Here is a 27425-nt window from a genome sequence, read left to right as displayed (position 1 = left end):
GGTTCCTCTTCTTCTTGTTTGATAATGTTTCTGCATTTCTCTATGGAGAGAAGTTCTTCACTGAATCTTAACATCCAATTGCAAATTGATGAGACCCATCAAGAGGAGACCCATCCAGCAGGAGCTATATGATCTGTCCCTATGATAAACCGATGCATAGTATGTATACAATAAAGACCTAATAGTTTATTTCAGATGGACGAAACAATAATAGCATGTCCCTTTACATTGTAGATAATATATTGTTAGTGGTAGAATGACTATTGTTGGTGGATGCAAAATTATGTTGGACTTATGGGGAATTTATAACAGCTTCCTGGGGACCTGTTGAGGAGTCTTGTTTTAATATACATTATGTGACAGACAATATGGCGAAGTATTGCAAGGAGCTGTATCTACAGCAGAAAATAAGATAATTCCCTGGCTACAACATTTCTTGAAAGCAAGGGTCTACAAGTTTGTGGACCAAAGTGAATATCCAACTTTTATTATCATGTGACTTTTAGGTCAAATACTTTATACTAATTCATTTCTTAACATGTTGTCAAGGTCTTGGCTTCAAATGAACTGTCTATAACTTTAGCAAAGTTCAACTTGCCACTTAGATAAAAAAAAACTTTAAGACTTGTGTATTTTTTTTTCACATTTTAGGAAATCTTTAAATATAATTAATATTTTCCACTAAGGAGCATTATCTATGTGCTGTGTCAATGAATTCAGCTCATATTTAGCTGCTAAGGATCTTTGATAATATCATCAAAGGTCCTTAACTCCTCGGATGCAGCCAGTTTTGGCCTATTGGATAACAGCCAATTTTTCATAGATAATATTATATTATGTAGATGATATATTGTTAGTGGTAGAATGACCTTGTCTTGGGCTTTGTAATTCAATTAGACATCAGATGTTAAAAAGTCTGTATCTCAGTCAGAGTGGGTTCAGTTCTGGGTAGGTTACTGGAGCTTATGAGAGCACTGAACTGCTGCAAGTCAGATTGTACAGGCCTGATTTGTTTTTGGTGTCAGACATATAGGATATGTGTGTGTCGTGAGAGCTAGAGATGCTCAGAATTTTATTTTGCTTGTTGGCTGTTGTACCATAATCTTGCTGTGTGGATTACCACTTTCTTGTGCGCCCTCTGCAGTGTGCCTGATAACTGACCTACTATATGAGCCTTTAAAATTGGTTTATGGGAATTCCAGTGACTGTAAACCCTTCATAGAGCAGTGATTTTATAACATAGACTATAATTACTAGAGGCCTATATACCATATTTTTCAGACTATAAGACGAACTGGACTATAAGACGCACCTAGGTTTTAGAGGAGGAAAATAGGGGAAAAAATTTTGAAGCAAAAAATATTTAATATATGGGAGTTGTAGTTTTGCAACAGCTGCAAGGCCACATTGATAGGTGACCCTGCAGCTGTACGGGAACGCATAGAGTGTTTTTTTTTTTTTTTTTTGCGGGGCCAGATGTACTTTTTAGTTATACCATTTTGGGGAATATCTATTGCTTAGATCACCTTGTATTGAAAAAAAACCAGGCGGTTTAGCAATTGTGATTTTGATGTTCACCGTACAGGAAAACCGGGCATTTGCGGACACAGGGATACCTAATGTGTGTATGTTTGACATATGATTTTCTACTGTTATATATATTCTAGGGAAAGGAGGTGATTTAGAACTTTTATTTATTTAACTTTTTTATTATATATTTTTAAAGTTTTTTTTTTTTTACTATTTTATTCCCCCCCCCCCCCCCCCCGGGGGGCTTGAACCTGCAGTCACTTGATTGCAAGTCCCATATACATATGGGACATTCTGTATATTAGTATTACGGCTGGTCATAGGCCCAGCCGCAATACTAATATAGCAGTGACAGGCCTGGGAGCCTTCATTAGGCTCCCGGCTGTCTCCCGAACAGGTCGGCTCCTGCGATATCGCCATGCAGGAGCCAACCTGCAACTTTACAGGTATGGGGACGGTGGGGACCGGCCCCGGGGAGAAGGGGCCGCCAATACAGACCCGGCATCCGCTGTACTAGAGAGGCGGATGCCGGCGAGGGATAGACGCCGGCACAGGTGCCGGGGCCTGAGACATCGCTGCCCTGCATGAAGCCAGCGGCAGGGGGACGGAGGAATGGAATAGCATCGCCTCTGCTGCTGCTGTCTTCATGCAGGGCAGAGGAGCGTAGCGATGTCTCAGGCCCCGGCACCTGTGCTGGCGTCTATCCCTCGCCGGCATCCGCCTCTCTATTACAACGGATGCCGGGCGGCCACATTCGGACTATAAGACGCACCCTTCTTTTCCCCCCAAATTTGGGGGGGGAAAAGTGTGTCTTATAGTCCGAAAAATACGGTATACACATTTTTCTCTAATTTGCCTAAAATGCATAAGAAACATTACAAGATTAAAACTTCACATTGCTGTGCGTAGTACCTTGCATCATAAGCTGCAGATGAGTCATCAATTACAGCACCAATTTCCTTTCGGGTTTGAAGCAGTTCCTATGAAGAATAAACAAAAAAAATAAGTGTTATGTGGCACAGGCATAATCTATTTCCCTTTGTATTATATTGTAAAACTGTCAATTAACAATTTCTGGAGGACAAGTAGCTTTTCAGAAAATGCAAGTCCTCGCAGACAGCACCTTTTTGTTTTGCTTCGTTTTTCTGCTTACCTTTTCAAGTCTTTTGTACAGTTGGTCAAAACGAGACCGTTCAATTCTTAGAATGTCAATCTCTTCCCTCATTTTGGAATTTTTTGCCAGTTGCAGATTAAATTTTGTCAGAGCCTAATTATCAGAAAAAAGAAATCAAGAAAAACAAAAAGTCAGAAGCGATCACATAGTGTATATAGACTGACATGACAAAACGGACAATAACATAAGTTTAGAGTTTTTTGGCATGTCTTCATAGGTTTTGAGACAAAGCCATGAGCAAAATAAAAAGGAATACAATATAATATAAAGTAAGGATTTATATTTCCCACTGGATCCATTTCTAGCTTTATCTCAAAAACTACAACAAAAAATTACATTCCTGCATAAGGCTAGGGCTCCATGTTGCAAAAACTGGCTAAACTCATTCACACATTGCAGACAAAAATCTGCAGTGGAAAAACTGTGTTTTCAAAATTCTGGAGTTTTACAAATAGGTATAATAAGGGCAGAACATCTTCAAAGGAAAACTCTGTGAAAATGCAATGATAAACACTATGGAAAAAGAACTTCACCATTTTTTTCCGCAACATTTTTTTTTTTTTGCTGCGTTTCGCTACGTGGGGCCTTAGCCTAGGAGATACTTGAAGCTATGACATGATACGTTATTCAGCTTTTCTAGAAAAAAGGGTGTACAAGTTTATACACCAAAGTGACTATCCAACTTTTATTATCATGTAACTATTAGTTCAATGGTCTTGTCTTCAAATGATCTGCGTACGGCTTTAGCAAAGTACAACTCGCCACTTTATATTTTTATGCAAATTACTGTGTAGGATTTGTGTAATTCTTTTAACTATTTTCCACTAAGGAACATCATTTATGTACTGTCTTAATGAACTCCGCTCATATCTAGCTGGTAAGGATCTTTGATAATATAATCAGAGGTGCTTAAGCCCTCAAACATGATGCTTCCTCTTGTTTCACAAGTTACCTCTACCGTGTAGTGTGCAGGAGAAAAATTACAAGATCCTGACCCGATGGTATCGATGCCCGACCCTCCTCCACAAAATTTACCCTGTGGTCTCAGACTTATGCTGGCGCTGTGGAGCGGCAGAGGGTGTGGTGGGAATGTGGCGGGATCCAACCTTTTTGGACCTCAGTATTTTCTCTGTACAGCAGGGTTTCTGGATGCACCCTAACCCCATCCCCTCAGGTGGCCCTTCTTTCCCTCATCCCAGGTAAATTTTCAAAGGTGAAAGGAGATCTCCTGCGTCATCTTCTCATGGCTGCCAGGACAGTCATCCCACACCACTAGCACAGCTCCACACCTCCCTCCCTTTCAAAATGGTTCCAGCAGTTCCTCCTCATTCGTAGAATGGAGAGCCTGGTTGCGAGGGACTCGCCCTATTCTTCTAAGTTTGAAGCCCTCTGGCAGCCGTGGGTGATGTTCCAGGAGACATCGGAGTTCTCCTCCCTGTTCGGTTGAGCCTGGAGAGTGTCCTCTCCTGCTCTGCCTCTCCAGTGACCTCTCTCCTTTTTCCTCTTTCTTGTCTGTTGTGTCTTTCCCCTCCTGTTTCTTGTGATTGTCCTATATGTCGTCTGTCCCCCCCCTCCCCTTTAGTTTGTCAGGGGTTGCACCCCTGTTTCCTCTTGAACTGTTGTTTTGGTTCCCATTATATGCTTTTGTCGCTAGGGGGTACCCCCCCCCCCCCCCCTTCACGTCTGTTTAACTTCTGGCCTTGCATGGCCTATTGATGGAACCTTGGGATTATGGCCCTTTTTTCCTTGTTTTGCATTTGTTGTTTTTTCTTATTTTTCTTTACCATGTTGTATCCTTTGTTTTCTTTGAAAATTTGATAAAGTCCGATTACACCTTAAGCCCTCAAACATACAGCCAGTGTTGGCCTTTTAGCTAAAAGCCAAGTTTTCAATTTTTTTTTTACTTCATGGGAGAATAACTTCACTATTAGGCCGGGGCCCCACTGGCCGGAAATGGTGTGATTTGGCCACGGCAGAAACACTGTGGTAAAAATAGCAGCGTTTTAAGGTACTTGCAAAGTGGATGGGATTCATGTGAATCCCATGCTCACTTTATGGAAAAAAATCGCAGCACGGACACGCTGCGATTTCCAAAACCGTCACAGTTTTGAAAATCGCAGCATGTCAATTATATCTATGGAAATGCTTGTGACTTTCCTATAAATATAATTGTAACAGAAAGTCTGTGGAGGAAAACTCTGAACTTTCTGTTGAAAGCGCTTCGGAAAGAACCGCAATACGTTCTCGCCGCGGTTCTTCCTGCAGCGCTTTGGCACTGCCTTTCCGCCCAGTGGGGCGTTAGCCTTACAAGTTTTTCTGATGTTTTTATCTTGACATATTGGGGGGAATTAATCAATTCCCCTATGATAGTTTTCTTGTATAGAAGGATGTATCGTGGCACAAATTTGGCTCAAATTTGAACCAAAAGTGCGCAACAACCTCCTATTTTGCCCCTCGCTCACCACATTGTGTTAATGTGGGTGGAATGGGGTGGATGCAACAGCTCAACAGCCGATGCGTTTAAGACATAGAGTAGCCTGCAATAGAATCCATTAAATGACAGGCTGGATTCCGGCCACAAGGAAAATGGGCTAGGTTCGCAGGCTAGCTAGGGAAACAGATGGGGTTGTGAGGAAGGGAGTGAGAGGGGGATCTGAGTGAAGAGCAATGCATCATGGTAGTTGTAAGATAAAAGAACAGGATGCTACCCATGTAACAAATGCAGAGGATGCCAGGAGCTCCCAGAGAAACCTAGGAATCACTCAAAACACTGATAAAGGTATTTGGGTGATATTAACCCATTAATAGCACTAAGAGCTTTTTTATAAAAGATTTTTTGCCTGGAAACCCCTTTAGGGCAGGGGTGTCAATCTCAAATACACTGGACGAAAATGAAAATCTTGGACAAAGTAGCGACCCAACCTTGATATTTATTGAAAAACTGTGTACAATTAAAGGGGTATTCCCATGATCATAATTATTTTTAAATTTGTAGATAATTAAAAGTTAAACATTTTTGCAAATATAAGTAATTAAAAATTCTGCAGAGTTTTAAAGATTTTCTCTAACTTTCTTAGTGGTGACAGTCTGAGATCTGGATCGGTTGCCATGGATATGACCACCAATGCAGAAACTTTCTAAGGTCAGAAAATCAGCCATGATTTCTTTATTGTGGCCGGGATATCTTCTCATACAAGTAGTGTCCCTGCCTAATATCCCAGCTACAATAAGGAAATCATAGCTGGTTTCCTGACAAGACCCCAGACCAGGGGTGGGCAATTAATTTTCCCATGGGGCCGTATAAGAAATTGAAACTATGCTAGAGGGCCGTGCCACGACAGATTTAGCTCCACCCACTTCTACGTTGACTCCGCCCATTCCCAATCATCTTTCCATGTGTCCCCTCACAGTATAATCCTCCTACAGTCACCTATACACTATATGCCCCCTCATTGTAATGTTCCCTTCCAACTGCCCCATAGTATTAAGCCCCTCTCCTGGTGCCCCAGTATAAACTGGTGGAAACTAGAGGGGACATGAAACTGGGGCAGCTGGAGGGGGACATTAAACAGTGGGGGTAGTTGGAGGGGGTCAATAAATTGACAGCTGGAGCGGGACATGAAACTGGGGGCAACTAGAGGGGGACATTAAAATGGGGAAGCTGGAAGCAGACATTAAACCGTAGGGGTAGCTGGAGGGTGACATTAAACTGGGGGCAACTAGAGGCAGACAGGTCCCCCTCCAGCTTCCTCCATGGTTTAATGTCCCCCCAGTCTGTGCCCTCTTCATCTACCCCCAGTTTCATGTCCCCCCTCCATTTCTCCCTCAGTTTCATATCCCCCTTTATTTTCCCCATTTCATGTCCCCCCCCCCCTCCATCTCTGCCCTAGTATAACATTCCCCTTCCATCTCTGCCCCTAGGTTACTGAAACTATGGGAAGAATATGCAAATCCGCCTTCCATGATGTAATTAGGAAGACAGTTGCTGCCTCATTGTTGCAAACCAATAGAGGGAGCTCACTGGAATGTGCAAGCCTGTCTTAAGACAGGATTCCAGTGAAATAACCCAATAATGGCTGCTCCCTTTAGCCTCATGCCCGACCTTCCAAGAGGCCTTTGTTTAGCAATGACGCTGGGATTAATACCAGGTATAGTCTCTCAATCGAGGACAGCTGTTTCGATCTGGTTGGATCTCATCAGCCCAATGTAGAGAGGACTATAACCTGGTAGAGGTGAGAGGCTTAGACAGGGTTCGGGGGATATTGTCACTCCTTAGGGAGAGACCACCATATAGGTGTGTGGAGACTTGTTAAGCCTTTAGCACTCCACTTTGCAAGGAACTATGGGAAGAATATGCAAATCCGCCTTCCATGATGTAATTAGGAAGACAGTTGCTGCCTCATTGTTGCAAACCAATAGAGGGCGCTCACTGGAATGTGCAAGCCTGTCTTAAGACAGGATTCCAGTGAAATAACCTAATAATGGCTGCTCCCTTTAGCCTCATGCCCGACCTTCCAAGAGGCCTTTGTTTAGCAATGACGCTGAGATTAATACCAGGTATAGTCTCTCAATCGAGGACAGCTGTTTCGATCTGGTTGGATCTCATCAGCCCGATGTAGAGAGGACTATAACCTGGTAGAGGTTATCAAACCAGATCGAAACAGCTGTCCTCGATTGAGAGACTATACCTGGTATTAATCCCAGCGTCATTGCTAAACAAAGGCCTCTTGGAAGGTCGGGCATGAGGCTAAAGGGAGCAGCCATTATTGGGTTATTTCACTGGAATCCTGTCTTAAGACAGGCTTGCACATTCCAGTGAGCGCCCTCTATTGGTTTGCAACAATGAGGCAGCAACTGTCTTCCTAATTACATCATGGAAGGCGGATTTGCATATTCTTCCCATAGTTCCTTGCAAAGTGGAGTGCTAAAGGCTTAACAAGTCTCCACACACCTATACGGTGGTCTCTCCCTAAGGAGTGACAATATCCCCCGAACCCTAGGTTACTGAGACACACACAGACACAGACACAGACACAGACACAGACACAGACACAGACACAGACACAGACACAGACACATATAGACAGGCACACATACAGACACACACACATACAGACACATATAGACACACACATATAGACACACACACATACAGACACATATAGACACACACACATACAGACACATATAGACAGACACACATATAGACAGACACACATATAGACAGACAGACATATAGACAGACACACATATAGACAGACAGACACACATACAGACACATATAGACAGGCACACATATAGACACCACACATATAGACACAGACACATATAGACACACACACACACATATAGACAGGCACACATACATATAGACAGGCACACACACATATAGACAGGCACACATACATATAGACAGGCACACATACATATAGACAGGCACAGATATAGACAGGCACACATATAGACAGACACACATAGACACGCACACATATAGACAGACACACATATAGACAGCACACATATAGACAGACACACATATAGACAGACACACACACAGACACATATAGACACACACACATATATAGACACACTCTCTCTCCCCCCTGCAGCTCACCTTACATCTCTCAGTACTTTGACATGCTCCACGTCTCCATCTTCGGCCGGCACTAAGACACGCCCCCTAGACACGCCCCCTAGACACGCCTCCCTAGTCAAAGCTGTGCGGGCCGGACTGAATCAGTCAGAGGGCCGGATATGGCCCGCGGGCCGGACTTTGCCCAGGTCTGCCCCAGACCATAGAAAGTTTCTGCATTAGTGGTCGTATCCATGGCAACCGATCAAGATAAAAGACTGTCACCACTAAGAAAGTTAGATGAAATCTTTAAAACTCTGCAGAATTTTTAATTACTTATGTTTGCAAAAATGTTTAGCTATTAATTATCTACAAATATAGATATGATTATGTACATGGGAATACCCATTTAAATAAATTTTCCTTCTCGTCAGATATAACGATTAACTTTTTCATTTAGAAACAAACTTGAAGCTGGAATAAGCTAAGTTTAAAGGGGTATTCCCATGTCGCATACTCACCAGTCTTCACTGCTGTAAAATCTTCTTTCTTCCTGGTTTCTTGCATCATTTAGTGGACGGGGTTTCACATGCAACCTGCCATTTAGCTCCGCCCCCAAATTAGTGTGTAGCTCCGCCCACCCACATTGGACTATGAAGTACAGGCAGCAGCAACTCCATTCTGTGTTAGATACAGAGACTGCCTGTCTCTGCCATAATGAACACAACTGAATTAGCTAGCCTGATAACTGGGAGAACAGAAGAAATGAAAGCAGCTCCTCTCCCCTATCTGATAGCAGGGAGTTAGGTCACATGGTGTAGACACAGGAATAGCTAGAAACACAGGCTCTCTCCCGTGCACTTAGCCCCTCCTCCCTGAGAGCAGCAGATACATCACTTGACTCATGAGCAGCTAAGTCAAGGGCTGTGTTAACAATGAATTGAATAAAGATAGTGAACAAACAAAGCAATTTTGCTGAAGCAGTGTATTTAGGAAAAGTCTTACTTCCACATTAACAAGCAGTATAGATAGGATCCTTGTGATGGGACAACCCCTTTAATACTACAGTATAAACAAATGTGAAATCAAATGTCAAACAGAAGACACATTTGTGGCATTCATTTCTTAAAGGGGCTCTATCACTGGGAAAAGTCATTTTTAACTAATCACATGCTTGCATAGACTTTAGAAATGCTACTTTACACCTACCTTTAGTATGTAGATTGCCTCAGTGGTTTCTGAAAAAGTCCGTTTTTGTTCATATGCTAATGAGCCTCCAGCCAGCACAGGAAGTTCCCAGCAGCCTCTTCTCTTCTATTATCTCCTATGTGTGTGAGGCAAACAGGAAGCTGAGTCATCACCAACAGCAGTAGCAGTCTCCCATAGAAAACAATAGGAGAGGTGTGCACGATGTATCATGCACCAGTCTAATTAGCATATGAATAAAAACGGACTTATTCAGAAACCACTGAGGCAATCTACATACTATAGGTAGGTGTGGAATAGACTTTCTAAAGGCTATGCAAGGATGTGATTAGTTAAAAATGACTTTTGCTAGTGATAGAGCCCCTTTAAATAAAATGAAAAAATAAATTGTATGCCTTTCTCTATTTGAACCTTCTGAGTCACATTTCAGTAGTAACCTTTTGTTATTAGAATAGTAATTTCCTTCAATGGAAATCTAACCATTCAAGTACATGCCTTGGAGTAGGAAGGAAAAGTGCATAAAGAAGTCAATCAAGCTCAGTTTGCTACGCTCACATCTACTCTGATGCACACTGATTCAAGCCAGATACCTGTCATATTTTCTTGGATACTAGTTCATCAACGTTTGGGGTCAGGGTCAGGATTGAGTGAAGAAGAGAGAAGACTCTTGTGAGATGTTTTGTTCACGTTCATCAAGTAGAATAGTTGCTTGTACAGATATGTGCTGCCGAACATAGAGAGCATTTGAGCAGCTTGGGTATGGAGCTGAGGCATTGTGTCATGGATGTAATGTGGAAATTGTGCAGCGCCCACAGCATCATACTATGACTTCAGCGTGTTATTGGAGTTCAGTCAGCTCCATGTGGGTGTTAGTTGGTGCACTTTTCACATCAATTGCAAACAGATTACTAAGCCGTTCAAACCTACATTTCTGGGCATCAAACTCAGTAAATCGCTGGGTAAATTCTGCATACTGTGCATTTGGGAACACGGCGGTAGAGATCTGCATTTTTATGGTTTGGCAGCGAGGAAAATGGCCCAGATTTCCTTGCAGCATCGGAGTCTCCCACAGATAGAATTTCATTTTAAAAGCCCTCACTGCAGCGTACATGTCTGTGATGACACGGCCCCAGCCCTGAAGCTGCAGGTTCACTACATCAAGAAAGGTTATGATATCACAGAGAAATGCCAGCTCACACAGAGACTCTGTATCCTAGAACTCTGCTCTGTCTTTCTCTTTGCTCTCTAGAAATTGTCAAATTTCTACTTAACCATCTCACCTCTGTGTGTTTCAGCACGCCTCCAGAAAAGACTAGAACTGGTGATGGTTCAAACCTTTAGCTCTTCTAAAGTTAATTTGCATATTCTTCCCATAGTTCCTTGCAAAGAGGAGTGCTAAAGGCGTAACAAGTCTCCACACACCTATATGGTGGTCTCTCCCTAAGGAGTGACAATATCGCCCTAACCCTGTCTAAGCCTCTCACCTCTACCAGGTTATAGTCCTCTCTACATCGGGCTGAAGAGATCCAAGTAGATCGAAACAGCTGTCCTCGATTGAGAGACTATACCTGGTAATAATCCCAGCGTCATTGCAAAACAAAGGTCTCTTGGAAGGTCGGGCATGATGCTAAAGGGAGCAGCCATTATTGGGTTATTTCACTGGAATACTGTCTTAAGACAGGCTTGCACATTCCAGTGAGCGCTCTCTATTGGTTTGCAATACTGAGGCAGCAACTGTCTTCCTAATTACATCATGGAAGGTAGATTTGCATATTTTTCCCATAATACTCATGTTATGGTGCTGCAACTTCAGGACTTTGCCACACAACAATTCCTGATGTATGATGCAGCTGCAATTCTCTTCCTGCATCTTCTCCCCTGAATCCCAGCCATCAGTCCACTCTTTTGACTGCATATCATGGGTGCACTATCTGTTTGCCACTAGTTTTTCACAAGGTGGCTTCAATTGAGTTAAACATTTGGAAACCTCTTCAAAGACTTCTTTTGCTTTAGTTGTGCTATGCATTGATTTTAATCCCAAAAGTCCCTCGATATTGCACAGATTTGAGTCCACACCACGGATGAAGATAGACAGCTGGGCAGTAGCAAATGTGTTTTTGCTCTCATCCACACCAAGGGAAATGCAATGAAATCTTTTCCCTTTTCCATTAGTTGTTCATGTAGATTTGTGGCAAGATCACATGCACGATCAGCTACTATGTTTCTGCAAAGGCTCACGTTGAAAAATGCTTGTGTTTCATCTGGGCACACTGTCACAAACCTTGATCGTGCACTTTTTGCCAAACTCTTCCTCATAAAAGGGCCTGTGATATCTCTGCAGCTACAATAAAACTAATCCTTACAGCAGTCTCACTTTTGTGAACAGAATCTGTTGTGAATCAAACTTCTTTTCATCTTCTCCACTTTCTGGCACTTTTGTGCTATGATCAGTTCCTTGTATTTGCCATGGTGTATTGTCTCATAGTGTCTTCTTATGTTATATTCTTTGGTTACAGCTACATTTTCTTCAAAAACGAGACAAACAGGTTTGTGTTTTACATTTGTTAGCAAATATTCTACTTCCCACTTTTCTAGAAAGCTTCTGTTTTCCACCCATAATTTGGCCATTTTTGGGAGGGGTGGCGCATTGCATATGGTAGCATCAGGTTGTCAACAGAGGAGGGGGCACTTGTGGGTCCTGATTGCTGCATCAATGCACCAGCAGAGATTTCTGGGATTTGTAGGATTATCGGTGCATGTGCTGTCTACTGGAAGGCCAGCTCTAATAGATTTTTGGTATTTTCTCATGGGCCAAATATAATCACTCAGCGGGTGATATTTAGCCCACAGGCCTGAGTTTCACATCTATAGTTTAAGGTGTGCACTGTGCATGCACCAATACACTTGATCCTCTAGTTCTCTCCTTTGTGTTCTGCCAACACTGCTGTTTTTAGTGACTGTATAAATAGTTTTCTGTAATAACTAAACGGTACAGGGTAGTCCACAGTATTCTTCAATGTTATCTGCTGAGGATAGTCATTGTTGGATAGGAAGCAAGAGGAGGAAGTCATGTCAGCCATGGTCTTTATGCTTACCAAAACAACCAACTGCAGCAGAAATGGGAACTGGGCTTGACTGAATTTTAGAATCTGAGGATGAGGTCTGTATTAAAGGGATTGTCCATGGGTAAAAAAAAAAAAAATGCAGTTCTGATGTGACTGATGTCTTTTCCTGCCAATCTTTCTCTATATTGGGTCTTTGTGAAGCATGATACAGGGACATGGACTCTTTAAAAGGAACGCAATATATGACTGTAAATATTTCGGGGAATCCATGATATTTACTTCAGTTGTCCAAAAAAATAAAAAATGAAGAGATGACTTGCAGGGTGTAGGGTACTTGGGTTAAAGGGTTTTTCCTCTGAAACCAGTTATACCCTATCCATAGGAAAGGGGACAACATACAGATCAATGGGAGTCCAAATGCTCAGACCCCCACTGATCATAAGAACTGGCGAATTTATTCCAGCACTCCCTAACAAATAAATGGAATGGTGTGCACAACGCCTGACCGCTGCTCTATTCATTAAACTCTCCCGTTCTACTGATCACTTGGGGTAGGAATAACTTGTTTAGTGTGAAATCCCCTTCAACAGCAGTTCAACTTTAATTTTCAGATTTTGAGTAAAGATAATGTACTGTATAAGTTTTTTTTCTGTGTAAAATACCAAGCTAGGAACTATTTTGTTGCAAGAATGACAATTAAGTAAGATGCTAATTATGCTCAGTGAGGCTGTGATCAAATCTAGATTCAAAGGAAAATAATTATCTTGTGAATCATTAACTGAGACTGTCAGAAAAATCATGTAAGTAATTATTCTCTACCAATGGAAGGCATTTCTCAGTCTCAGGGAAATATTTATATTTGTCAGCTTGTGCTAATGGCACGTATTAGAAAGTCTGCAATTATCGCCCTGTTATTTAGGACTTCCTGGATCTGTTACATTAAGGTTAGTAATCATCTCTTTTCTTCTACTATAGCAGGTGGATATTATGATATCCAATAAGCTGCAGGTGGCTCTCCATGTCACTAATGTCATGCCTTGCTTACCTGCTAGGTCCAGTTTGCCATGTACAGTATGTCTTGAACATTAATTTTCCTATAAAATATGACTTTATAGGAGGTAAAAATGATTTCAACAGAACTATATAATTGAGTGACACATTGGTTATAATACCAGACAGGTAAACAAATAAAGGCAGAATATTCATAGACTAAAAGAGAAAACATCCACTTATATGTATTATTTGGGCTTGGCAAGCAAAGCTGACATGAGACCTGTTGATCAAGACCCACCTATGTTAACTAAAACCACAAAAGCTATGTTCAGAACTCATGATGTGGAGAGCCACCGTCACCCATTGTGCTGCATGGAAAATAGATATCCACATTGTAGTTCACTAGTTAAGGACGTTATTTTACTTTGTGCCTCTTACCCGATCCAGGCGATTCTCCATAACCTTAACATTTTTTTGTGTCTGAGTGTTCTTTGCAGATCCTGAAGGTCCCCTTATTTGCTTCCTCTGATTATAGATTTTCCTTTCCCAAGATTTTATCTAAAAAAACAGACATATCCATTGCAGTTGGTTTTGGTCATTAAAGATGTAAAATGGTTCTTAGCCTTTATCACATATATACATATGTTAGTTTGTTGCAATATGAACATAAAAATACTCAATGGGTGACCATTAATAGCGAGGTACCACAGTAACCATCTATTCTTTTTAATGTTTTTTTTAATGATCTTGCAGTGACCTTCTGAAGGCAAGAGAGTCACACTTGGATTTAGGCCCCATGCACGTACATGGCTTTTTAGATATTGGTAGCACAGAAAATTTGGGCGTTAGTAATAGAAGGAATGCCATAGGAATTTCAGAATTTGTTACTAGGGTAAATACCATATCACTGGCGGTTAACATTAATGTAAATCTATAGCACGAGCCCATATATATACTTATCCAATTATATGGTTTAGTTTTGCTCTCCTCTACTATCCAAAAAGATTCAATGCAGTTATTTAGTGCAAAACAAGATCTGAGTGATGGCATAAAAATAAATGTAAATACAGTACAGTATATCTAGGGCCATTATCTGAAAGTCAATGTCTATTTACACCCAGGACTGTTACTATAGCAAGGGGGAAATGTTTCCACATTAACATGGAAGGGGATTTTTTATTGTAAGATCAGAGACACTTTGAAACCCTCTGACAGAGGAAGTTCTCATGGATAATTGTGTAAGAGTTTACAAGGGCCTGGATGCCTGCAAATGATGCGTCGTAAATTACTGGAGATAGGTTGTTGATACAAAGATTTATTCTAAGTGACAGATTTGGAGTTGGAAAAGATTTTATTCCCCCTAAAATATGTAAAAATAGGCTTATGCCTTATGAAGATTTTTGTTGAGCATTACAGGTAAGGGGGTTGAACTGGATGGTTTAACTGGATGTCTCTTTTAACCTTTTAATCATTTTCCACTGTTTACGCATTTATTCGTACCTCTTGATCCAGATCAGCAAGTGTTTGCTTCTCAGAGGCCACCTGCTCATCCAATTCATTCTTCTGTTCTAGCAAGGAATGCAATTTTTCCTGATGGTCCTGGTCACGGGACTGGTTACTTCGACTCTCTGAAAGCCTCAAATCCTTCAGTAATTCATCCCTTTCTTTTTCTAGCGCACGCATCTCTGCTCTGCAAAAAGTTACTAGTGTTAGTTATTTATGCAGCAGTAAGCATTAGATTTTATAAGACAGTGAAATACAGCATATATCTGTGTATGAGATGAGATGATCTTTGGTAAGCACAGTATGGCTCAACCTGTGCTCCAAGATATATAGCACCCTATGATCTAGTTACTTGGAACCTAGCAAAGTCCAGAAACATTATTCTAGATAGAGGAGTTTGTTAGGCCACATAATGTTCATAAGTCACATGTACTGTACTGTATATGCCAATTTTCCTAATTCTTTGTTTCATTTATTATCTCTACGTTTAATACTCTATTTGATGTCACCTCACTTCTAAATAAACTTTTATCTGCTTTATCCACCCGAGAGACAGTTTATCTCTTGGTTTCATGTAAAAGTTTCCTTCCCTCCTCATCAATGATAACATGTACCTGACAGTATCACAAGTTTTCATTCTGTCAGCATTACTGATAGCAGTGAGATATAAAGAACAGGAAGAGTATTAGAGAAGGTGTAAGATGAAATATCATTGCTCTGCTAAGGGTACACCATTAGACCAGCAGGAAAGTGTCTCCTGACACGACAGACAGAAGTGATGTATAAAATACACACAGTGATAATTGGCAATAGTATAGCCAGCGACTAGTAAAATTAACTTGTTCTTGGGGATTTTAGGAGAGCATACAGTACTCTCTGCATTTCTTGCTGCTGAAGAACATAACATCTTTCATACATTTATCCTAGAGTATGGTAAAAAGTATATTTGTGACCATTTTTCTGTGTTACGTAATAGATGTCATCAGCTTAAAATAAATGTATATTGTATATATAAGTAACATCAGTAAAAGATTGTATGCATGTATTTTATATCGATGATACAAGCACCTGACCATTTTATGTATGACAGAAGACGTCTACAGTATAGAGTCAAATAGTTATGCGCCATAAAGCTGATTACAGTAATATGGTCTTTATATAACACTTTAAATTAAAGGCAATATAACGAACACATTTATTTGAGGATATTTTACATCACATGATCACTGTATGGGAAAAGTGTTAAGTTTGGATAGGAGAAAACATCTTACAGAAAATGGACCATTTTGATTAAATGCTCAGGCACTAAGTGAATTTGATCATCTTGGTTCCCATCAGGTGTAACAATATGTTTATTCAGTAGACTATAGAGTACATGTGAGAGAAATTAGTGGGATTGCTCATCTTAGTAATTCAGTCAAGTAAAAATACAATATATCATTCAATATACAGATGCAGCAGAGTTAACCAGAATTTCTGCAATTGGTTAAACTGCTGCAGCATGATATGTTATTACACGAGATGACAAAAGACAATGAAATGCTATTGAAAAATGTTTTTCCAATGACTTTTCAATGGTTTTTGTTGTCTTCTGTCTTCACATTGAATGGTGTAAGTCATCATGCAATTGTGCGTTGGGAGGTTTCTGGAAGCTGGATTGCATGATGGGTCATAATAGATAGAACAGAGCTGCAACTAAATGTTGCACTATAGGAGAAATTGTGTTCCTCTCCCACTGTGCATCCCATTGAAATCAAGGGTTGCGCAGGCATGAGAGCAAATAGTGCATTCCACTTAAGAGGCCATTCCCATACTGAATGAGGGGTGGAGCTCAAACAAGTGGAGCCCACAGGAGTGGATTGCTGCTCGGATGGCTGGATCTATGACCAGGTTAGCTTGTAGTCAGAACGCACATCAGCACTCCAGACTTGTTGGCTGCTTCCTAGAATTTGAGCTGTAGCCAGACTGCTTAGCCATGGTATGGGTTCTAAGAGAAAGGCGTCAAATTCACTGCACAGTTTCGGTCACTGGAGAACCGTTCTTTGCTGTTGTGACCAAGTGTTGCTATTGCATTTTACCTGTATCTATCATGTAGTAAAGAACCCTACAAGGAAGGTCCAATCATCTCCAGTGTGTGGGTCTCCCTTCCTTCACCATTAAAGAGCTTTGGTAGATGATCTGTGAGAGTGGAAGTTTGGCTAGACGGTTGCTCCATAAGGACTGCCTAGACGAGTTGCACCATTACTGGAGGATGAACTGTGGTGTGCATCAGTAACAGACAGAAAGATTACTGTATTAACACCGGTATATAGCATAGGTGTTTATAGACCAAACCTATGCCTTCTCAATATGTTTGATGGCTAAGGGTGCATTCACACGGAGTAAAGTGCCGCGTGATGTGGCACGTATACGGCATGTGAGACTTTGCGCACCGTAAAAACTCCCATTGATTTCAATGGGATCCTGGATCGTATACGCCGCGTTATTTTGCGGCTGCAAACTCACAGCCGCAAAATAACGCTGCGTATACGATCCAGGCTCCCATTGAAATCAATGGGAGCTTTTACAGCGCGCAAAGTCTCACACGTCTTATACGTGCCACATCACGCGGCACGTTACTCCGTGTGAATGGACCCTAACATGGCTATCTGCACTATATAGGAATTACTCCTTCCTGCTGTAAGCATGTTTCAATTTTTGTTTCTGACTCCCTGCCTTCTAAAGCTCATACCTTTTTTGAATTTTTCCATTCACAGAGCCATATGAAGGCTTCATGTTTGCAGGACAAATTGTATTTCATAATTGAATAATTGTATTTAATATTCCGTACAATATACTGGGAAGCTGGAAAAAAATTCAGAATGGGGTGAAATAAGAGAAACTGAATTTGTGTGACATTCTTAGTCTTTGTTTTTACGATATGCACTATGCAGCCAAAATTACATGTCCCCTGTATTCTATAGGTTGGCATGATTACAGTGATACCAAATTATTATATACTTTTTTTTAGATTTTATCTCCTTTCAAAAAAGAGGCCAGATGCCAGATTCTTTTTAGTTATACCATTTTGGGGAATATACATTATTTTAATTACTTTTTATTTAAATTTTTAGGAGAGGCAAAAGACTGGTGGTTTTGGCTCTCTTCATTTTTTTTTTCAGGGTACAGCATTCACCATATGGAAACAATTTTTTTTTTTCTAAGTTTGTAGATAGGGCATTTCAGACACAGAAACACCAAATGTGTATGTGTTCCACATTATTTTTTAACGTTTATATATGTTCTAGTTAAAGGGAGGTGATTAGAATTTTATATTTTTGAATAATTGTTAATCTTCTTATTTTTTTACTACATTTATTATACCCCATAGGGGTCTTAAACCCCAGGGGGTCTGATCACTAATGCAAAGCATTACAATGATCAACATTTGTATTACAGGCTGCATAAAGAAGTGGCAGTATGAAAATATAAAACCTCCAATTCCCATGACAATCTGACATTATCAGTCCACTGTGCTCCATAAGTCTGTATAAGGAATGGGGCAGTCACCAATCACAGAGGGTTTGGAACATGCTGCTGACAGTTATCTAGATACTGTTATTATGGCAGTATTGAAAGTATTTCAATTCATTGGAGACAATGAATGGCTAAAATTCACCAAGATTTATCTTGCCATGAGCAGCATCTTTTTAAGTCACTATACAGGTTAATAAAGCCGCAAACGACAAGCTTAAGAGCAAGTGCCATACAGGAATAATGTGTTATTCATTCTACCTGCAGTGCAGCAACAATATTTGTGCCATTGTCGCTGGCAACACTGCCCAGTAAAAGTTGGTGAGGGGCCATCTGTTGAGATACTTTCTGCAGAATACAGCGAAACAGCTCCTCCACTGTGTGGCTTCTCTGATCCAGACTCATTAATTGCAAAACCACATTACAGGACTTTGCTTTACACCCATGAAATGAAGATGGAGGAGGAGAAAGGAGTGGAAGCAACAACATGCTTTGGTTAAGATCCAGAGGAGGTGGATGGGCCCTGCATGGTGTTGGAACTAGCTCCTTGCCCTGCTGCATATCTGGATTGGGGCAGTTGCTAAAAAAACATTAACCCAGTGTTCCACGAAAGTGTGTCGACAGTGGTGTGCACTAAAGATGAGCGAACAGTGAAATATTAGATATTCGTTTCGAATAGCCCCTCAATATTCAACTATTTGATCGAATATCGTACCCCATTATAGTCTATGGGGAAAAAAAAATGCTTGTTTCAGGGGAAACCGCTATTCGACACAGAAGGGTCACCAAGTCCACTATGACACCTCAGCAAATGATGACAACACCTCTGCAATGCAACTGGGACAGCAGAGGAAGCATGCCTGGGAGCATCTAACAAGCCCAAGTCACAGTTTTACCCCACCATCACAGCCTATCAACTACACACTTTCCACACTCAAAACCTCTATGAAAGTGGAAAAATACCTGGAAACCTTCTTTCCTCCCAATTGTATGGACAGAAATACAAATTTTAAGCTAAAGAAACATTAGCATGCACCCCTTTAAATCACGTTGCCCATGACAACCACAGATGGCATAGGTAATGGGAATTCCAACAGTACCCACCCTTAACTGTCATTGTGGATGTGTGTGTGTGTGTGTACGTGGTAAGACCTTCAAAAATTCACTTATCTGGCCCCTAATGTGAGCCCTTCCTAATTAAGTTAGAGTCCCTCTAGCTGAGCTACCAGCAGAGACTGAGGCCCTTGAGGTGGCTTCAGCCTTTTACCTGCAGAGTTTTAGGCCCTTTAAAGAGGACCTTTCATCAGATTGGGCACATGCAGTTTTATATACTGCTGGAAAGCGAAAGGCTTTCCCAATCTGTGCCCCGGGTAAAGCGCTATCGGTCCGGTACCATAGGGCTTTACGGTCAGAAGGGCATTTCTGACACTTAGCCAGGGACGCCCTTCTGCCCAGCAGCGCCTATCGCGCTGTACTGTGGAGCAGGGAGGAACGCCCCTTCCCTCTGCTCACACAGCTCGTCCATAGACGAGTATTATCAGGAGGGGAGAGGGGAGTTCCTCCCTGCTCCACAGTACAGTGCGATAGGCGCTGCTGGGCAGAAGGGCGTCCCTGGCTAAGTGTCAGAAACGCCCTTCTGACTGTAAAGCCCTACGGTACCGGACTGATAGCGCTTTACCCGGGGCACAGATCGGGAAAGCCGATAATAGTCCAAACAACATGCTCCAGTACTTTAGATGTAGATCAGAAATCACTTTCCCTTCCGACACCAGATTTAACCAAGCTTCATCATCATCATCCTGCTGAGATGGAGCCACTAAAGGAAACCTTGCCTTCCAAGGCATCTTCTGGAGCTGCGACTGAACTAAATCTAAACACAGAGTCCTTTGGAACTGAACAAAAGTCAAAATGTCAAAAGACTTTAGAGACTGTTGAAAGTAATGAGATCCAGAATGAGGAGTTAATCACAAGGCTGACAGACCCAACTCCAAATGCTGCAGCACATATAACCAGCAGTCAGACTAAGATGGTCTCTTCTTCAAGTAAGACACAAGATTCTTTGGAACCAGAACAGGAAAACCCAGTGATTGCCATTGCAGCAGTGCCTAGGCCATCTTTCAGAGCAGTTCATTCAGAGATTGAATTGGAGAAAAATAAGAACATTTACTGTGATCGAGTTTTCATGCACATTAGTGGGCATGGACAACCTAACATACAAGATCCTAATGCTGAGCTGGCCTCATTACTGAACACGATCAACCAGAATAATCAGGGCTGGAAACAGCCATCACATCTTATCAAAAGGAATCACGTTTTAGAAAGAAGGAATCGGTTTAGAAAGAAGCTATCTAAATGTTGCATCTTTAATTGAGTTGAGCATTGCACCAGCAGAATGTTAGGCCCTTTGGGTGAGTTGAGCCTTGCACCAGCAGTGTTTTTGGCCCTTGGGGTGAGTTGAGCCTTTAAACAGCAGATATTTAGTTTTTGGCCCTTGGGGTGAGTTGAGTCATGCACCAGCAGTGTTTTTGGCCCTTTGGGTGAGTTGAGCCTTGCATCAGCAGTGTTTTTGGTCCTTGGGGTGAGATGAGCCTTGATCAGCAGTGTTTTTGGCCCTTGAGGTGAGTTGAGCCTTTAAACAGCAGAGATTTAGTTTTTGGCCCTTGGGGTGAGTTGAGTCATGCACCAGCAGTGTTTTTGGCCCTTGGTGTGAGTTGAGCCTTGCACCAGCAGTGTTTTTGGCCCTTTGGGTGAGTTGAGCCTTGCATCAGCAGTGTTTTTGGCCCTTGGGGTGAGATGAGCCTTGATCAGCAGTGTTTTTGGCCCTTGAGGTGAGTTGAGCCTTTAAACAGCAGAGATTTAGTTTTTGGCCCTTGGGGTGAGTTGAGTCATGCACCAGCAGTGTTTTTGGCCCTTGGTGTGAGTTGAGCCTTGCATCAGCAGCTGGATATCCACGTCCATGTCCTCTCCCACATCCCTTGTTGCTACCCTGCTGCATGACTGGCAGGTTCACTGTATGTGTACAATGTTCCTGCAGTGTAGCTCTGAAAAGAGCTGTTTTATAAGAAATTTTTCCTGCCTAGACAAGGCTAAAATCAGTGTATCGCCCTGAAACCAAGCTCTCCCTATCTCTCCAAAACTAAAATGAGAGGAACATGGCCGACACTATTCTTACGAATCAGAGGTCACCTGATTTTGGCAGCCAATGGCTTTTTCAATTTTTTTTCCAATGCCTACATTGTCATAGTTCCTGTCCAACCTCCCCTGCACAGTTATTGGTGCAAAAAAAGCGCCAGGGAAGGTGGGAGGGGATACGAATTTTTACTGTGTTTGCTGTGTGGTATTCGATTGGAATCGAATACTTCGAACAGCCTGATATTTGATCAAATACCAATTCCATCGAACACTGTTCGCTCATCTCTAGTGTGCACTTTACCCAGGGTGATGTATCCAAGGAAAGGCCCATTGGTCATTCTGATTTTCTTGACAGCAAGAGTAGTACAGTCGGTAGTACTATCCATAGTGTCATAAATATTGGAACCTCCAAGTTAAGTTGTCTTTCAGTGTCAATTAGAATCGGCTTCAAAACAGATCTGTCACAGCTTACGTTCTAAACAACGATGCAGTGTGCACAGAGCCCTAGATAATTCTATGGTTCACTGTTTTAGAAATCAACAACATAACACACTATTTACCAAGATATGTAGTCAACTTTACTTTTACAGATCAGACAAAATATATGGCAACTTCTTAAACAAATAAGAGGACAAAATAAAAGATTACATGAAGTTGTCTCGGTTCTTTTAAGGAATCCTCTTATATAGAATATAGTAATTTAGACAACATGTCCTCACACCACTGCTACTATAATGTCAATAAAAAGCCAGTGGGAAAAAAAGAATTTGGTCTTCAAATAGAATCTGTCAGAACAATGTTTAGTGTGGAGTGGGTTGTAAGCATAACACTGAAGTATGGATGGTAATGGCTGTCATTGTATGCTGTGAAGTCTGGCACATCTTGTCATCCATTGAAAAGGAAGAAAGAAGGATCTCCCAGAGAAGCTGGGCCAACTGCAGGCATATTATTCTTTCCTTAGAAAGTAACATGAAACAAAAAGTGCTCGAAGAGAGGGAAATGCAAACAAACAGATACTTCAAAAACATCCAAAAAAGACTTCAACCCCTTCCCGCAGCAGGCATTTTTAGATTTTCGTTTTTGACTCCCCATCTTCCAATCCCCCATGATTTTGTTAGTTAATGCAAACATTAAGCCATATGATGGCTTAATGTTTGCAGAGCAAATAGTACTTTATAATGGTACTATTTAATAGTCTGTATGATGTAATGTGAAGCTGGAAAAAAATTCAGAATGGGATGCCATTGGAGAAAAACTGTATTTGTGCGAATTTCTTACGGGCTTTGCTTTTAGTGTTCACTGTGCAGCCAAAATGACATCACCTGTACTCGTTTTTTACATATATATATATTGTAGGCAGGCAGTGGGAATGGTTGTGGAGGGGAGATATATCCCATTAAGATGGCTCGTATCCACTTGGAGATGGACAAATCCATATCCAGGTTTTGGGGCTTAATTGTAGACCTGGGCCCGAAGCTCTATCCCGGGGTTTTGTAACAGCAGTAGTGGGAGCCTTAAACCCTGTCCAAACAGTTGGGTGTGTCTCACTTCCCTGGTTTCTGCTGCTATTGACAAGCTGAGGACCCAAAGACTCTGTTGTGTGGAGAACTACAAGAGCCAGCCTGCTGAGTGTATGGACTTTACTACCTTGTGGCTAAAGTAAGCTGTTTGCTTTATGCTGAGGAAAGCTATTTGTGTTGAACTGTTGTGATCTGCACCTAATAAAACAAGCTCCAGTGTGAAGTTGAAGACCATGCTCCATGTGTTTTTTACTTGCCTGACAACCAGCCCCAAGCTCCCGCATTTACAATATATATATATCTCTTATATATCTCTTATCCAAAAAATTCTTGGAGTTGCCATATTCTGACATTCTTAAGGGTGCATTCACACTGAGTAAACGCTAGCTTATTCTGAACGTAAAACACGTTCAGAATAAGCGGCGTCTAAAGCAGCTCCATTCATTTCTATGGGAGCGGGGATACGAGCGCTCCCCATAGAAATGAATGGGCTGCTTCTTTCACTCCGTGCAGTCCCATTGAAGTGAATGGGGAGTGCCAGCGTGTACGCTCCGGCATGAGCAGAGCTTGCCGTATACGCCGGCACTTCCCATTCACTTCAATGGGACTGCACGGAGTGAAAGAAGCAGCCCATTCATTTCTATGGGGAGCGCTCGTATCCCCGCTCCCATAGAAATGAATGGAGCTGCTTTAGACGCCGCTTATTCTGAACGTGTTTTACGTTCAGAATAAGCTAGCGTTTACTCAGTGTGAATGCACCCTGAGGGTGCATTCACACTGAGTAAACGCTAGCTTATTTTGTAGAGCAAAATTACACTTGTAAATTTTGCTATCCCATTGACTTCAATGACATTTTACAGGCGTATTTTTTACAGGCGTATTTTTACACTTGTAAAAAAATATCATTGAAGTCAATGGGATAGCAAAATTTACGAGTGTAATTTTACTCTACAAAATAAGCTAGCATTTACTCAGTGTGAATGCACCCTGTGTTATATTTCTATGTATGGGGAATGTAAAAGATGTTGTTTTTTAATTAACTTTTTAGTTATACCATTTTGGGAAATCTTTGAAATTTTAACCCCTTCCCGACATGCGCCATAATAGTACGGCGCATGTCGGGTCTGTAACTATGGCGACCGCCCGGGAGCCGGGCAGCCGCCGGGTGTCTACTGCTTTAAGCAGTAGACAACCGGCTCTAATGCCTCCGATCAGTCCCCGGACCGATCGGAGGCATTAACCCCTCCGGCGCTGCGGTCAAAGGTGCCGGAGGCGCCATTTTCCCGGCGGCGCATGGGCGCCGCCATTTTGGCAGGGATCGCCGGCTCCTGGAGCATGCTCCAGGGCTGACGTCATGTTGCCATGACAGCCGGGAGCCTTGTTAAAGGCTCCCAGCCGGTCTGCAAATTCTCTATTTTGCAGGCTGGTCTATGCAGCCTGCAAAAGAGATGATGATTTTTTGCAATGCATTAGCATTGTAATGCATTGCATTAGTGATCAGACCCCCTGGGGTTCAACACCCCTAGGGGGTCTAATAAATGCAAAAAAAAAATAAAAAAAAAAAATATAAAAAAATATAAAAAGAATTAAAAGTTCAAATCACCCCCTTTCCCTAGAACACATATAAAAGTAGTTAAAAACTGTGAAACATATACATGTTAGGTATCCCCGCGTCCGAAATCGCCCGCTCTACAAATCTATAAAAATATTTTTCCTGTTCGGTAAACGCCGTAGCGGGAAAAATAGTCAAAAGTGCCAAACCGCTGTTTTTTCACTGTTTTGATTCTGATAAAAATTTGAATAAAAAGTGATCAAAGCAATAACATTTCCCGAAAATTGTAGAACTAAAAAGTACACCCGGCCCCGCAAAAAAAGACGCCCTATGCATCCCCGTACACCTACGTATAAAAAAGTTACGGCCGTCGGAATATGGCGACTTTTAGAAAAAAAAAATTTCAACACAGTTTTGGAATTTTTTTTAGGGGTCAAAATGTAAATAAAACCATATAAATTTGGTATCCCTGGAACCGTACCGAAACACAGAATATAGGGGACATGTCATTTTGGCTGCACAGTGAATGCCGTAAAACCAAAGCCCGTAAGAAAGTCGCAGAAATGCATTTTTTCTTCAAATCCACCCCATTCTGAATTTTTTTTCCTGCTTCCCAGTACATTATATAGAATAATTAATGGTAGCATCATCAAGAAAAATTTGTCCCGCAAAAATTAAGACCTCATATGGCTCTGGGAGCGGAGAAATAAAAAAGTTATGGGGTTTAGAAGGAGGGGAGTCAAAAACGAAAATCAAAAAATGCCATCGGCGGGAAGGGGTTAATCACTTTTTATGGTAAGTGAAATGGCAAAAATATGATGGTTTGGCTGTTCGCCGTATGGGAAAAATATTTTTATATGATTGTAGATCAGGTGTTTTGAGACATGGAGATGTATAATATGTTTTTATATTTGTTTTCTCATCTTTATTTTATATCTAAGGAAAAGGGAATGATTTGATCTTTTAGTCTATTTTTATAAACTTTAACCTGCAACTGTTTGATTTCATGTCCCATAGATTGCGACACAACTTTAATGCAGTCTTTGAGAGATTCACTACATTACTACCAGCCTCAATACCTATATGAGGGACTTCAGAAGTCTTCTGGCTGTCATAGAAACAGGATGGTTCCCGTGCTGTGAGAACTGCAGCTGTAACAGCAAAGGTATGGGGGCGTCAGGGAACTGTTCTGCGGGGTAAATTTTGCTTTGGGAGGAGCTCAGATTTAGTAATGCCCGCGATCTCGGAGGCCTGGTAGCTATGGTGACTGCTCTGCAGCAGAGTGGTCACTATATTTAAAGACCCAACATCTGCCATAATTGTATAGCGGATGTCAGGAAGGGGTTAAAGAGAATCCTCACAGATTGGCAGTATTACATACTACTAGAAAACTGAGTACACTAAATTCAGCGCACTGTCAGTATTTCTGGTATGCAGCTAGGTGTTGGAGAGATCGTTGACGTTGATTTTGCCATTGATATCCTGGCACTGTCAGAAGAACGGGCCTTACAGCCTAGTGTCGCCATGTCAGGAGTTTCCGAAATGGTTATCAAGTCTGTGGCTCCCGGTTTGTGGTGAACTAACATTATATTGCAGTTCTCTGCTTAAAATTTGTGGTGGATTATCAGAATTCCTGTAGTATTAAACGGTAGCTAACAGAAATTAAAGTCATGTGACTCTGGAGTTAATTGTGGAAAGCAGTCAATATCATTGGGTATGGGAGTTCTATTCTAATTCATTATATAAGTAGCAATGTAGAAATGTTACTCTAAGGGTATATTCACATGTAGGAATTTGCCATGGATTTGGGATAGATTCCACTTCCAAATTCATGGCAGATTCCAGCCAGAATGTGCCTTTCATTATTTTTAATGGGAGGCAAAGATCACAGCAGAACGCTGAGAAAATTAAGATTTTGCAGCTCAATACTGCTGATTAGCCGCAATGTAATGCATTTAAACATACCCTAACTATCTATAAAGATGCGTGATGTTACACACGGCATTGTCTATGTTTATAGACATTACATTATAGATTTATTCCATAGATTGCCTTTAAATAAGATGTAAGTTAATAATGTACTGTATATGCTCGAGTCGAGCAGAAAAAGATGTTTTTTTTTTTTTGTTTTTGTTTTTTGGGGGGGGATCTATGATAAGCCACAATAGTATTAAAAAAAAAAAAAAAAAAAAAAAAAAAAACTTTAAACAAATATAATAAAATAAATAAAAGTTCTAAATCTCTCCTTTCCCTAGAATACATATAAAAGTAGAAAATTACTGTGAAACATATACATATTAGGTATCCCTGTGTCTGAAAGTGCCCGGTCTACTGAGTATAGGGTATCTGCAGGGCTCCTGTTCTGTCGGCAAGGGGTTAATGGGAGCACTGCAGATACCCTATATTCAGCCAGACTGAATTCCAAGTGGGGGAAAAAAATCACAGTTCTCAAGCTCAGGGAAGGGGCAGACAGACAACCAAAACACCCCCTCCCCTTTCCCAGCACCCAGTATCTTCTGCATCCAAAAAAATCTGACCATTTTAGTTTTTTAAATTTTCCACTAGCTGCTACATTCCACCACCCCCCCCCCCCCCCCTCCCACACACACCAAGGCTTATACTCGAGTCAATAAGTTTTCCCAGTTTTTTTGTGGTAAAATTAGGG

At 41.4% G+C, this 27425-nt stretch overlaps 1 protein-coding gene across 1 annotated transcript in view; it reads right to left on the bottom strand.

Moving 5' to 3' along the window:
* ODAD1 (outer dynein arm docking complex subunit 1) overlaps positions 1-27425 on the bottom strand; it is a 114463-nt gene that overhangs the window by 76741 nt on the left and 10297 nt on the right. Inside the window, exons 4-7 of the mRNA XM_075276794.1 lie at positions 15041-15230; positions 13979-14098; positions 2684-2797; positions 2443-2510 (exon numbers count right to left, since the gene is read on the bottom strand). Of these exons, the coding sequence (XP_075132895.1) occupies positions 2443-2510; positions 2684-2797; positions 13979-14098; positions 15041-15230 (492 nt within the window). The remainder of the gene's footprint in view (positions 1-2442; positions 2511-2683; positions 2798-13978; positions 14099-15040; positions 15231-27425) is intronic.

The sequence above is a fragment of the Leptodactylus fuscus genome, chromosome 6 (assembly GCF_031893055.1).
Source record: "Leptodactylus fuscus isolate aLepFus1 chromosome 6, aLepFus1.hap2, whole genome shotgun sequence".
In the NCBI taxonomy this organism is placed as follows: Eukaryota; Metazoa; Chordata; class Amphibia; order Anura; family Leptodactylidae; genus Leptodactylus; species Leptodactylus fuscus.
This window is presented reverse-complemented; position numbering and strand designations above follow the sequence as displayed.